A 14,204-nucleotide genomic window follows, 5' to 3' on the forward strand; every position below is an offset into this window, starting at 1 on the left:
TTTGGACCCGTTCTTAGTCTTGGTTTAGTCCAGGATTAGCTCAGAATTTAGTCCTAATTGAATTCCAGTGTTGATGTGGTCTAAGTGTGAGCGCAGTCTTAGTCCGGGTTTAGTCCAGAGCTGAAGTGGTGTTTGTGCCAGAATGGACCAAAACTAATCATAACTAAAAACAAGTACAAGCCTCATCTGTAACGCTCGTGCTTCAATAAAACATTAAGAAACTATTAAAAAATATAAATACTTGGCAACCAAAAAACAATATAATGAGGAAATAAATCAACGAATGGATGATGAATAAGTTTGGCTGTGTTTCTTCCATTTCCTTCCTCAGCAGCCTGTTGCTAGGATACAGAGCAGGAAGTGTGTGATGGAGACGACGCATTGGTTTACAGTTCACTCACTTTAACAGCTGCGAAGCAGGTCTAAACCAGGTCTAAACCAGGACTAAACCAAGACTGAACCATGACTAAACCAGGACTAAACCAGGACTAAACCAGGTCTAAACCAGGACTAAACCAGGACTGAACCAGGACTGAACCACGACTAAACCAGGTCTAAACCAGGTCTAAACCTGGTCTAAACCAGGACTAAACCAGGACTGAACCATGACTAAACCAGGACTAAACCAGGTCTAAACCAGGTCTAAACCAGGACTAAACCAGGACTAAACCAGGACTAAACCAGGACTAAACCAGGACTAAACCAGGTCTAAACCAGGACTAAACCAGGACTGAACCACGACTAAACCTGGTCTAAACCAGGTCTAAACCTGGTCTAAACCAGGACTAAACCAGGACCAAGACCAGGACCGAGACCGAGACCAAGACCAAGACCAGTCTTCACATGCAGCTTTAAACCTTCAGGTACAATATGACCACATCGCTGCTGTTTCATCTGATGATAAAACATTTCATCACTCGCAACTTGTAAGAAAGAGCCATGTTTCTGTGTCTTTATTTGCGAGAGATAAATGTTTAATATTCAGATGAAAACAGTGGAGTGGTCTGACTTTTTGTCAATTTTACAATACACTTTCTGGAATAAAATGAAAAGTTGTGTATTGCAGCTTTAGTCTTACCATGTGGTCTTTAACTAATATATTAAATCTATTCTGAAACGGTCACATTTTGTACTGTGCATGCTTTATTTTCACTATTCATACTTGTCCCAGGGAGAATCTATGTGTGATACTCAATTAGTGTCTGGGTATTGATTTTTTGTTGTTGACAAATCTATAACTGGACAAAGAGTGAAACAACTGAAGCACCAAACCTGAAATCAGAGGAGAATCTCGAGCTAAATCTGCAGGACTAAACCATCTGTAAACGGGGATAAAACCAGGACTGAACCAGGTCTTAGCACGGCACAGAGCGGGTCTAGACCAAGACGAGCGACTGGCCCAGAGCGGGTCTAGACCAAGACGAGCGACTGGCCCAGAGCGGGTCTAGACCAGGACGAGGCCAGGACGAGGCCAGGACGAGACCAGGACGAGTGACTGGCACAGATCGGGTCTAGACCAGGACGAGTGACTGGCCCAGAGCGGGTCTAGACCAAGACGAGCAACTGGCCCAGAGCGGGTCTAGACCAGGACGAGTGACTGGCCCAGAGCGGGTCTAGACCAAGACGAGCAACTGGCCCAGAGCGGGTCTAGACCAGGACGAGTGACTGGCACAGAGCGGTTCTAGACCAGGACGAGTGACTGGCCCAGAGCGGGTCTAGACCAGGACGAGCGACTGGCCCAGAGCGGGTCTAGACCAGGATGAGCGACTGGCCCAGAGCGGGTCTAGACCAAGACGAGCGACTGGCCCAGAGCGGGTCTAGACCAGGATGAGCGACTGGCCCAGAGCGGGTCTAGACCAGGACGAGTGACTGGCCCAGAGCGGGTCTAGACCAAGACGAGCAACTGGCCCAGAGCGGGTCTAGACCAGGACGAGTGACTGGCACAGAGCGGGTCTAGACCAAGACGAGCAACTGGCCCAGAGCGGGTCTAGACCAAGACGAGCAACTGGCCCAGAGCGGGTCTAGACCAGGACGAGCGACTGGCCCAGAGCGGGTCTAGACCAAGACGAGCAACTGGCCCAGAGCGGGTCTAGACCAGGACGAGTGACTGGCACAGAGCGGGTCTAGACCAAGACGAGTGACTGGCCCAGAGCGGGTCTAGACCAGGACGAGCGACTGGCCCAGAGCGGGTCTAGACCAGGATGAGCGACTGGCCCAGAGCGGGTCTAGACCAAGACGAGCGACTGGCCCAGAGCGGGTCTAGACCAGGACGAGTGACTGGCCCAGAGCGGGTCTAGACCAGGATGAGCGACTGGCCCAGAGCGGGTCTAGACCAGGATGAGCGACTGGCCCAGAGCGGGTCTAGACCAGGACGAGGCCAGGACGAGACCAGGACGAGTGACTGGGCCAGAGCGGGTCTAGACCAGGACGAGTGACGGGCACAGACCCTGGCACAGGCCCTGGCACAGACCCTGGCACAGACCCTGGCACAGATCCTGGCACAGATCCTGGCACAGACCCTGGCACAGGCCCTGGCACAGGCCCTGGCACAGACCCTGGCACAGACCCTGGCACAGATCCTGGCACAGACCCTGGCACAGGCCCTGGCACCCTGGCACAGGCCCTGGCACAGACCCTGGCACAGGCCCTGGCACAGACCCTGGCACAGACCCTGGCACAGGCCCTGGCACAGGCCCTGGCACAGACCCTGGCACAGACCCTGGCACAGATCCTGGCACAGATCCTGGCACAGACCCTGGCACAGGCCCTGGCACAGGCCCTGGCACAGGCCCTGGCACCCTGGCACAGGCCCTGGCACAGACCCTGGCACAGGCCCTGGCACAGACCCTGGCACAGGCCCTGGCACAGACCCAGGGCGGTACTCTGAGTTAAACACTGCTTTATCGAGCGCATTGACCCGCACGTCAAACTAACCGCTGTCTCCTCTGTCTCTCAGGGTCGCCATGTTAAAACGGGCCAGCTGGCGGCCATCAAGGTCATGGACGTCACCGGAGTAAGTACCGTTCTACTTTGACCAAATACAATTATACTTCTATTAAAACATATTCAGTTTGTATTTTGTGATCGTTGTGCATTTTAACTCTTGAATGCGGATGATCCATAAAGTTATACTTAGAGTATTTAAGTATGCTTGTAGTTTTGGAAAGAAATCGGTTATTTTTTTGAGTATTACGTTTATATTCATGTTGGTTGAGCAATTAAAACAAGTTGTCATATCATCAAATCATAATTATTATTTTTTTTTTTAATGATTTGTTAAATTTGTGGGCACAGTAAGCCAGCTTTGAGCGGGCATATGATTTATATATTTATTACCTAAAAAAAGAAAATGTAATTTAATGTGTAGAAAATGTCAAAATTATGCATTATTCAGAAGTTTTTATGACAACGGTCCAGATTTTTCACTACTTTAAAACATGAATAACGAGCTACTGCATTAATTTATTTAAAAAAGGTTCTGTTAAGTTCTGTAGTTTCCAAAAATGGCAATAATTAAAATATAAAATCAAATTATGCTTATATACATCTTACTTTTTCATACATACAGTATATATCACCTGGGTATTTGTAATATTTCCATTGAATTAAGTAAAGGCTCAACGTTTTTATAACTTCTTCCACCACAATGGAAATTATTATTGGTATTTTTAGTGTTAATTAAAAGTGCAACAGACGAATAAGCTGAACTCCTCTGATAATAACCTGTAAACCTGTCTCTTCCAGGACGAGGAGGAGGAGATTAAAGCCGAGATCAACATGCTGAAGAAGTACAGCCACCACAGGAACATCGCCACGTACTACGGCGCCTTCGTCAAGAAGAACCCGCCGGGGATGGACGACCAGCTCTGGGTACGCGCGCCTTCGGAAGACGTCTGGTTTAACGAGTGTGACATTTTCGAGGACAATGATTCCCAATTTACCGACGGTGACTAAAGAGGCCAGGGATTCACAATTGGAAATGTGTGTCGCTTTTCACACCACAGATGCCACTTTGAATTTAAGGATTTGCAGAAAGACTTGGACGATGTCTTTTTAGTAATGATCCAAACTCAAAACATTGTGGCCTTTTTATGGACTGGTAATAAGTTAGATGAAGTAAAGTAAAGCCTGACTAGTCCTGACTCTTCTTGTCCTGCTTTGGTTTCGATGGGTCTTGGTCTAATTTAGTCTAGGTTTAGTTCACATTTAGACCTCCGGAAGTTATTAACAGGCTACAAAGCTGTAATCAAGCAAGAAAAAGTGCATTATTGACTAACATTTTGCACAAATTAACTGACTTTATGTAATATTTAAGCCACTGGCAAGACTTTTCTCCAGTTTTCCACTTAAATTAATGGAATTCCTGCTTTCAGCGCATGACAGGTTTACATGTTTGTATAATTATTGCACGATCTGGTTGGCTGGACAGTGCCTGGGGTTAATAAATATCATAGTTTTTCACCAGTCAAGTGGCAGTTTGTGTATAAAAGTGACATTACATGAGAAGACGTGAGTTCTAAAATGGAAACGTCACAATGTTCCATCCAAAATGCAGGAAAATGATTGTGCCAGCTTGAATGTTCATTTACTCAAACAAAAGTGTTGTCGTACACCGAGAGCTCCTGTGACACGTAATTATATTTGTGGAGGACGTCATTACGGCACAGAAGATGTAATGAACGAGTCTGAGATTAAGTGTTCGGAGCTTATCTCTGTCATTAAAACGAATCAGATTAAACGTTAGCGACGCTCACCTGGTCCGAGTGGCTTTTAAAGACTTTAGATTGAATAGATTGAGCTTAAATCTGCAAAATCTGGACGTCTGATTCACTTTTCACCTTCTAATGTCATCACAAAGCCACTCTGATGATGTTTGTGAATACACTTAATTATAAACCCTGTACATATATAACGTTTACTGATATTGACGATTAAAATTATGTACTATTGGTTAAACAGTATAAGAAAATATTGTACTGACTAATATGAAGCTGTTTTACATGACAGAGGCAATTGGTTTAACTTTAGTTTGTGATTTTATTTAACAATGTTAAAAGTGTGAAAAGCTTTTGTAATTATTATTTTTTTTATACTCAAACTTCTCTTTCTCTCTCGATTTATAAATAATACAATACACGATCTGAATAAAGAGGTTGAATTGTTTGTCATTGTCATTTTGCCTAAAGAGCTGTTACTCCTGGTCTAGTCCAGTTTAGGCTTTTATTTATTCCCAATTTAGCCATTTTTAATCCCCATTTTAACTTAACAGAGCAACTTGAAAATCAAAAGGAAGCGCTTTGTCTGACAAGCTTGAGAAATGCTAATTTACAACCCAGATGTTAATGATGCTAACGCTGATGCTAACGCTGATGCTAACGCTGATGCTAACGCTGATGCTAACGCTGATGCTAACGCTGATGCTAACGCTGATGCTAACGCTGATGCCAATGATGGTAAGGCTGATGCTAACGATGTGATGCCAATGATGCTAAGGCTGATGCTAACGATGCTAACGCTGATGCCAATGATGCCAAGGCTGATGCTAAGGCTGATGCTAAGGTTGATGCTAATGTTGTGCTAATTGTGCGTTGGCAGCTGGTGATGGAGTTCTGTGGAGCTGGATCCATCACAGATCTGATTAAAAACACCAAAGGAAACTCGCTGAAGGAGGAGTGGATCGCCTACGTTTGCAGAGAGATACTAAGGGTGAGAAAACACTTTCATATTTGTATAAATCTTGTTTATTTCGAGGTGTAATCGGATTGACGTTGACACTGAATGTTATTGACAGCTTGTGCGTGGGGTGCGCTTGTGTTTGGCCTGTCAGCCTTTCTTAGTTGACCAGTTTTGTAGTTGTTTTAATAAAATGTCAGTGTTTGGACAGCAATGCCTTTTCAAGCTTATAAATACTGTGACTCCTACTTCCATATATAACGCTACTTTCAAGTTCTTTAGTGAGATCTTCTGCCAGTGTCATGATTTTTTTCAGTCAGCTGCAGCTGTAGTTGTTAGTACTTTCAAAAGTCAAAAAGGCTCAATTGCTTTGTGAAAGATTTGTTTGACCAGTAAGTTTTATTTGACAGGATCATAGGGGGACCACACACACCTGATCAATACTGTGAGTCTGATGGATGCAACTCGACCTCTAATAGTTTTATGTATTTTATGTCTGTATCGCAACAATATCATGTTATTGAGGTTATAGCGGATATTATGCTTATTTGAGCCAATTCAACAAGAGGCCAAAACAAATAATAGTCTGAGAGCTGCATTTGGGGCCGGGTCATAGTTTGGACATCGCTTTTTTAGGGAAACAGGGGGTAAAGAGCAGATGAGGACATTCAGCAGATCATCAGAGCTGATCTCACGGGCAATGGCCAGCAGAGTTACAGCAACACAGAAAAGATGAGATTCAGTAACGAGACAGACATTTCCCTCCTTTATTTTACTTTTATGTTACTAACTTGTGGTATTACCATTTAAATTCAATAAATACTCAAAAGTGTCATGCTTTATAATCTATATTCTGTTCCTCAGGGTCTGACCCATCTGCACCAGCACAAAGTCATCCACAGAGACATCAAGGGCCAAAACGTGTTGTTGACGGAAAACGCAGAGGTTAAACTTGGTGAGCGACTTCATCTGAACAAGTGTTTCTCTTAAAAGTGTGAGGACAAAACTAGGATTAAACGAGGACTAGCTCTGGTTCTAGTTTAGCCTGATGTAAACAAAAGGAAACTCCAATGGAAACATGCATTAACTGACCAAATTATCTGTATTAAATCAGTTTTGTGCTTTTGAGCCTTCATGGATTAATAACCGCCTCTGTTATAAATAAGATAAGATATTCCTTTATTGTCCCACATGGGGAAATTTCATTTGTGCAACGCAGGTAGATACAAAGGTAGATACAGAAGAACAGATCACTTATAGGAAGTATGAAAAACACTTTCAGTAGAAGATCTCCTATAAATAAATAAAAACTCCCATAGACAAATAAATAAATAAATAAATACCATTGCAAAGCCGTGGAAAAGCCGTTCACAAGAGACAATATGGTGCCGACTTCCCCAATATCTGTGTTCGCAAAAAACAATAACAGATCTTAACCAGGACTAAACCATGAACAAGTACTCATTAAAAATCTATTTATTAGCAGTAAACGGTGCTGTACCTCATTTTTACCATCTGTAAAACATTAAATGGTTCACGGTTTAAAATTAAGTACAGTTAGCCGTAACGGTAAAGCTAGCAACGACAAGCATTCTAACAGTGCGCGTTCTGAGAGTAAAATGTTCTATAATTAGACGCAGACGGCACACAGCGGTCTCATTTTGTCCCTGAGAGCTGCTTTTACAACATGGAGCATAACACCAGCATATGTATTTCTTTACTATAGCATAAGACTATATAAAACGCTAACAGTTAGCCCAGCGTACCTCTGAACGGTTGCACGTTTTCTCTCTTCAGTGGACTTCGGCGTGAGCGCTCAGCTGGACCGGACCGTCGGGCGCAGGAACACGTTCATCGGGACGCCGTATTGGATGGCTCCGGAGGTCATCGCCTGCGATGAGAATCCAGACGCCACGTACGACTTCAAGGTCAATCCCACGTTTATACCACTTCACGCAGTGTTTCTTTTGTGTTCTTTTTGTGTGAGTGAAAGTGTCTGTGCGTACTATGTCATTTAATTTCCCCATTGTGTGGACAATAAAGGAATATCTTATCTTATCTTAATGACCAAAGAAATGCATGTATTTGGTGATTTTGTGTAAATGATCCTTATTGAGTCAGTAAAAAAAACAAATAAAGACATATTTGTGTTTTTAAAAAGGGCTGCACAATATATTGGAAAGGATTTGATTCCGCAATATTCAGAATTAAACTAAATATTGCAATAAAATGTCCTCCATCTGAAAGAAATGTACTGCTTTTAAAATGTAAACATTGAAAGTTTAACTAATGATTTTCCTTATTCAGTTTAAATTAGCCTTGATTTAATCTTGGTTTTGTCTCTGTCAGGTTTTTATTTTGACAATTTGAATAATACATTAAGGTGTAAACATATTAAACATATGAACAGAAATGATGGTGTCTAGGAATGTCGCGATATAAAATATTTGTGTTGCGATTATTGTGCGGAAAAATGTCACGATTTAACGATCATTTATGTTGAGACAGTGAAATCTTTAATTTTCTGTCATTCCCGTGGTCTGTTACGTCACTGTTCCTCAAGTTTGTGACAAAATAAGACAAAATAAAGTGAAATGTGACTAAAACAGCCAGACAAAAAAATATATATTTACAGTTGAATATATTGTTTGGACTAAAGAAAGAACAAAAAGTACTTATTTTACTTCTGAAGTTCTGAAACAATTATTATTTTTTGGTTCTCACGATTATACTGTGACCTGAATAATCACGATTATCGATGAACCTGATATTCTTGACGTTATGGTGTCAAAAAGTACATTTTCACAAATCACAATCATATCCAATATTCCAATAATGACAATATCAACTCTTCATTCAATAAATCAAAGCTGGGACTATATTTTTTAGGGTTTAGTTGTTATTGCGGGTCAATAGTTTGTCTTTTTATTTGTAGAACGATAAGATTTAAGATGTAGACGGTTGAATAAGTGACTTTAAGACTTCTAAATACGTTCTTAAGTGTTTAATTCTACTACTTATTTATTGCAGCTCATATTTATAACCGCTTTATGAATTTAGACAAGGGTTTACCGGGCTTTCTCACAGTCACATACAGACTTATCGTTTATCGTGATATTTTTTCTGCAGCAACATACTTTTTAAGTCGCTTAAAAAATCAATTAATTGTCCATTCCGGTCGAGACGGGAAGGACATCAGGCAGACGGGAAGGACATCAGGCTTAAAACTCTTTGCCGCCGACTTTAATGACATTTTCACGCCATTTTCCCCGCCACATTAATCTCGCCGTTCTCCCACTCGAGCGCATGAACCGTTTCCCCCGGCGACTCATCCCGGAGCTCGCAAATACCGCCGATTTCCCTGCGTTTCCCGCCCCTCTCTTCTCGCGGAGAGCGGCGTAACGGGGCCGGTTCCCTGCGTGTTCAAACTCTATTAAAACGCTGAGTCTCTGGAGCTCGGCGAGTCGCGGGGAGGCTTCGCGGCGCCAGATTAAATGCTTTAAATAGGCGAAAAAGCCGGCGCCGCGCTCAGATAGGAGTTCAAATGGTCACGCGGCGGGTTGAGAATGCACGGCGTGGTTTTTAACGGCTGAAAATGTAATTCGCTCAGTGGGAGAAACTGCAGCGTTTGGCCTTAAATGACAACCGGCTTTTAGCAGGTGATGTCGGGCCGGGGAGAAGTTTTAAACGCTACTAAACAACTTTAAAAAATTTTCTGCAAAACTTTTTTTGAGCCTTTACCGTTAAAAGAAACACGTTCATTGATGTTTGTTAGTTAGCACCGATGTTTTCCAAAATACATAGTTTGTAAGATAAGATAATCCTTTATTGTCCACACATGGGGAAATTTCATTGTTGCAACGCAGGTAGATACAGAGGAAAAGACAGATAACTTATAGGAAGTTTAAAAAACACTCTCAATAGAAGAACTCTTATAAACAAAAACTCTTATAAACAAAACTCCTATTGACAGAACCTCCCATTTCCCTACAAGGGATGGAGGGGATAAATAAAAATAAAAATAAATAAATGAATAAATAAAATAAAAAAATAAATTAAATTAAAAACAGCTAGTGTAAGACAAGATAATACTACTAATAATAATCAAATCAAATCAAATCAATTTATTTTTGTAAGGCCCAAAATCACAACAACAGTTGCCTCTGAGGGCCACAGGGAGAAATGAATCAACAATGTCTGTGGTGGCGATGGAGTCAGACAATGTCTGTGGTGGCGATGGAGTCAGACAATGTCTGTGGTGGCGAGGGACGATGTCCCAGGGTCCTCTGTCCTTAGACTCTCCTTCTCGGCCAGGAAAAACTACAAAAAAAAAACTCTTTGGGAAAAAAGCGTAGAAACCTGGAGGAGTTCCAGTGAAGGAGAGATCCGACTCTCACAGACGGACAGACGGACACGAGGGAGACTGGAGCTGGACCCACTCTTCAGGCAGATGAGGGACCGACTGAGGCGAACTGGACCCACTCTTCAGGCAGATGAGGGACCGACTGAGGCGAACTGGACCCACTCCTCAGTCAGATGAGGGACCGACTGAGGCGAACTGGACCCACTCTTCAGGCAGATGAGGGACCGACTGAGGCGAACTGGACCCACTCCTCAGTCAGATGAGGGACCGTCGGAGGCGAGCTGGAGCCACTCTTCACGCAGATGAGGGACCGTCTGAGTCGAGCTGGAGCCACTCTTCAGGCAGATGAGGGACCGTCCACACAGGGCAGGGACCACTTCACCAGGGGAGGGGCATCTGGGTCCACAGGTCCTCAGGAGTGAGAGAAAGAAAAGAAGGCGGTGAACAGTTTGCAAGTGGAATTAAAAAATAAATATTGTTTGATAGCATAAGTAGTCAGAAGAAGAGGATAGTGCTCAAGCTGTCATACTTCCCCCAGCATAGTTACTCCTAGGGCAGCGTAGCTGAAGCTGTGGGTTTATGTTTCTGTTCCTAACTAGTCTAACCATAAGCGATTTCGAAGAGGAACGTTTTAAGCCTGGACTTAAATGAAGAGACTGTGTCAGCATATTTAGCATGGGTCGGGAGCTGATTCCATAACACTGGAGCTTGGGAGCTAAACGCTCTACCTCCTACAGTACTTTTAGAGACTCTTTGCACCACCAGAAGGCCAGCATTCTGAGAGCGAAGAGCTCTGTTTGGATGATATGGTTCTATAGCATCTTTGAGGTAGGATGGGGCCATGTCATTTATGGCTTTGTAGGTCAAGAGTAGAATTTTAAATTTGATTCTAAACTGGACAGGGAGCCAGTGAAGAGACTTCAGCACTGGCGTAATGTGCTCTCTTCTTTTTGTTCCTGTTAGTAATCTTGCTGCTGCATTTTGAACCAGTTGAAAGCTTTTTATGGAGCTTTTAGGACACGCTGCAAGCAGGGAGTTACAGTAGTCTAATCTAGTCGTTACAAATGCATGGATAAGTTTTTCGGCATCACTTTTAGGCAGGATTCTTCTGATTTTGGCTCTTGTTGCGCAAATGGAAATAGGCTGTTTTACAAGCTTGATTTATATGAGCTTTAAATGAGAGCTCCTGGTCAAATAAGACTCCAAGGTTTTTTACAGTAGAACTGGAGGCTACACTGACATTGTCCAGTGTGACTATCTGCTCAGATAGAGAGTCTCGTAGATGCTTACGGCCAAGCACAATGACCTCGGTTTTTTCAGGGTTAAGAAGCAGGTAGTTTAGTGTCATCCAGGTTTTTATCTCCTTCACACAAGTACTAAGTCTGTCTACTTGATCGCTCTGATAATAATAATAATAATAATAAACACTCTGTTTATTTACTATTTAATATGATGAGAATACTCTATTCTAATAAATAGTTAGTACTCTGTTACACTCTATTCTCATCATTAATTATATCTTGGTTCGGGCGATTTCTTTATGTCACATGAAATAATCTGTGAACAAACGTATTCTGTCTCTGTTGGGTTTTGTTGTGGAAGCCTTTCTGTGCCGTTTGCATGTTCTTCCTGTGGCGTATGTGGGTTTCCTCCGGGTAATCCGCTCTCCGCATCGAATATGATCGAATATGCCGAAGCAGAAAGTCTGCGCAGCACTGGAAATGATCGTGGTGTGCGATATTAGTGCTGCAATATCGATATTTGTGGGATTTTTGGAAGTCATTTGTTCATGCTTGATTGTATTAGTCGATATCTGTCAAATCATATGCTTAACAGAGAAAAAAAAGAGACAAAATCGAGGCTAATTTAAACCAAATAAGGAAAAACATGAATAAAAATCACGCATTTTCAACTTTTTTCATTTTTAAAGCAGTCCATTTCTGTCAGATGTGTTATTGTGACATACTTTGCTTAGTGCGAACAAAGTACTGTATTTGTTTCTACGTATAATATTTATTCATTTGAAGATTGCACCTCGAGAAGCTCCATCGCTCCAACACAGAAGTTTATTATTATTAGTGGTGCCCTTTCCACACGAGGAATACAAGGAAAGCATTTACAATTCAGAATGACGACAATAAAACACATAAAAGTCAGTCAAAGCATGTACATTTGTCAGTTAACGCCGTAAAAACGACATTTAAAATTGCCCATAGAAGTCACTTTTTAAGAACAGTCTGTCTCTTGTTCCATCTGTGCGGAGCATGAAATGACCTTTAGCAACCAAGCAACAGGTTGTTTTTAGCAGCCTATTTAGATAAAGTGTTAGTTTGTTTGAAATGGCTTTGAACATAAAGATAAGGCGGCGCTGTCCACGACGTGTTGAGGGGAAAAGGCCGACCTAGTTTCTCACGTTCACGACATCAGTCTCTAGCGATGGATCTGACGGAGCAGCGCGTCGAGGTGTGCGCACGAACGTGTAAATACATCTAAAAAGAGCTGCACAGGACTCTTCATTGTCTAGTGCTGATATCATTTACTACTTATGCGGAAAAGTACCAGGAAACAGTGTATTTACATGTAAAAATGCAGATTACCGTATTACCGTACCGTATTATTGTCATTGAATGGTCTATTTTTGATCATTTTTCATATATAAGGCGCACCGGACTATAAGGCGCACTGGATTAAAGGGCGCAGTGTCTATGAATGGACTATTTTCGATCATTTTTCATATATAAGGCGCATTAATACGTCATAAGGCGCTGGTACAGCTGGCAGCCCGGTGTAAACGCTCTCTCTTCTTTCTCACACTTATTGTGCTTTATCTCCTATATTTTGTAAATATAGTTAGTATATTTTTTCTATTTTACTGTACGATAGGGACACGCGCTGGAATAGTTTTTTAATTCAACTGTTTTTGACTTTTTTCGGCTGGATTTTAGCGTTTTTCGTCGTGTTGTTGTGACGTGAGCTAGCTCCGAGTGAGCCCACCAGCCCCCCCCGCGCCTTCCGGCCGCGCTAAAGTACGGCGTGTCGTCGGTACACGTTTATGTACACGTTTATATGAAAGAGGAACTTCACGAACGATCGGGACACGCACTGGAATCGCTTTAAATTAACTTGTTTTGACTTTATTCGGCTGGATTGAGTGTTTTCGTCGTGTCGTTGCGATGTGTCTTGGCTCTGAGTCCCCCGGCCCCGCCCCCCGGCTCCGGCCCCGCCCCCCGGCTCCGGCCCCGCCCCCCGGCTCCGGCCCCGCCCCGCCCCCCGGCTCCGGCCCCGCCCCCCGGCCGGCGCCGTACCGCGTTTACACAAAGGAGGAACTCATGAAACTGCGGAGAACAGTCGTCTTACCCGGAGATCGTCACGTTATCCCGGCGCAATACTGACCTAACCTAATACTGATGTGCAATTCTGTCGTATGTGCAATTGCTGTTGGAATTCATGTGCAATTCATGTGCAATTACTGTGAAATTCATGTGCAATCTATGTGCTGTCGTGACACATATTCATGTGCAATTACTGTCGTGATCACATGCAATGGTATTTATTTATTTATTTGTCTATGGGAGTTTTTATTTATTTATAGGAGATCTTCTACTGAAAGTGTTTTTCAGACTTCCTATAAGTGATCTGTTCTTCTGTATCTACCTCTGTATCTTCCTGCGTTGCACCAATGAAATTTCCCCATGTGGGACAATAAAGGAATATCTTATCTTATCTTATCTTATCTTAAGCGAAACAAAACGTGTACCGCACAAAATCGCTTCCAGAATTAATCCATATATAAGGCGCACTGTCGTTTTTTTGGGAAAATGAAAGGCTTCTACGTGCGCCTTATAGTGCAGAAAATACGGTAAAGTCATGATTCACGTCCAAATCTTTAGCCAACTCACTTCATGCCTTCTCCCTTCTCCTGTTGTCACATACAAACCGTTGAATCCAAACAAAATAACGTCGACCAGTTCAAACTTTGATCGACTAAATGACTAAAAATTGCCACTGCTGAATGTCTGAATCGTTGTATTAGACGTTGTATTAGTTCTGCACGACAGGCCTAATGTTCTCGGGACAGACGGGCGTGCGGGCAGTATTTTTATCCGCTCGCAGGAACAGTGACCGCTGGACGCCGCCCCGGAGACGTGTGAATGCGCCACTCGTTCAG

General features: G+C 42.9%; 1 protein-coding gene across 2 annotated transcripts in view; it reads left to right on the forward strand.

Moving 5' to 3' along the window:
* LOC140364367 (TRAF2 and NCK-interacting protein kinase-like) overlaps positions 1 to 14,204 on the forward strand; it is an 84,979-nt gene that overhangs the window by 18,324 nt on the left and 52,451 nt on the right. For both annotated transcript variants that reach the window (XM_072450464.1, XM_072450463.1), the window contains exons 3-7: positions 2,957 to 3,013; positions 3,745 to 3,870; positions 5,596 to 5,706; positions 6,538 to 6,628; positions 7,471 to 7,601. In XM_072450464.1, the coding sequence (XP_072306565.1) occupies positions 2,957 to 3,013; positions 3,745 to 3,870; positions 5,596 to 5,706; positions 6,538 to 6,628; positions 7,471 to 7,601 (516 nt within the window). The remainder of the gene's footprint in view (positions 1 to 2,956; positions 3,014 to 3,744; positions 3,871 to 5,595; positions 5,707 to 6,537; positions 6,629 to 7,470; positions 7,602 to 14,204) is intronic.

The sequence above is a fragment of the Eucyclogobius newberryi genome, unplaced genomic scaffold (assembly GCF_026437365.1).
Source record: "Eucyclogobius newberryi isolate DKJ021-1_F unplaced genomic scaffold, fEucNew1.0.hap1 SCAF_18, whole genome shotgun sequence".
Lineage (NCBI taxonomy): Eukaryota > Metazoa > Chordata > Actinopteri > Gobiiformes > Gobiidae > Eucyclogobius > Eucyclogobius newberryi.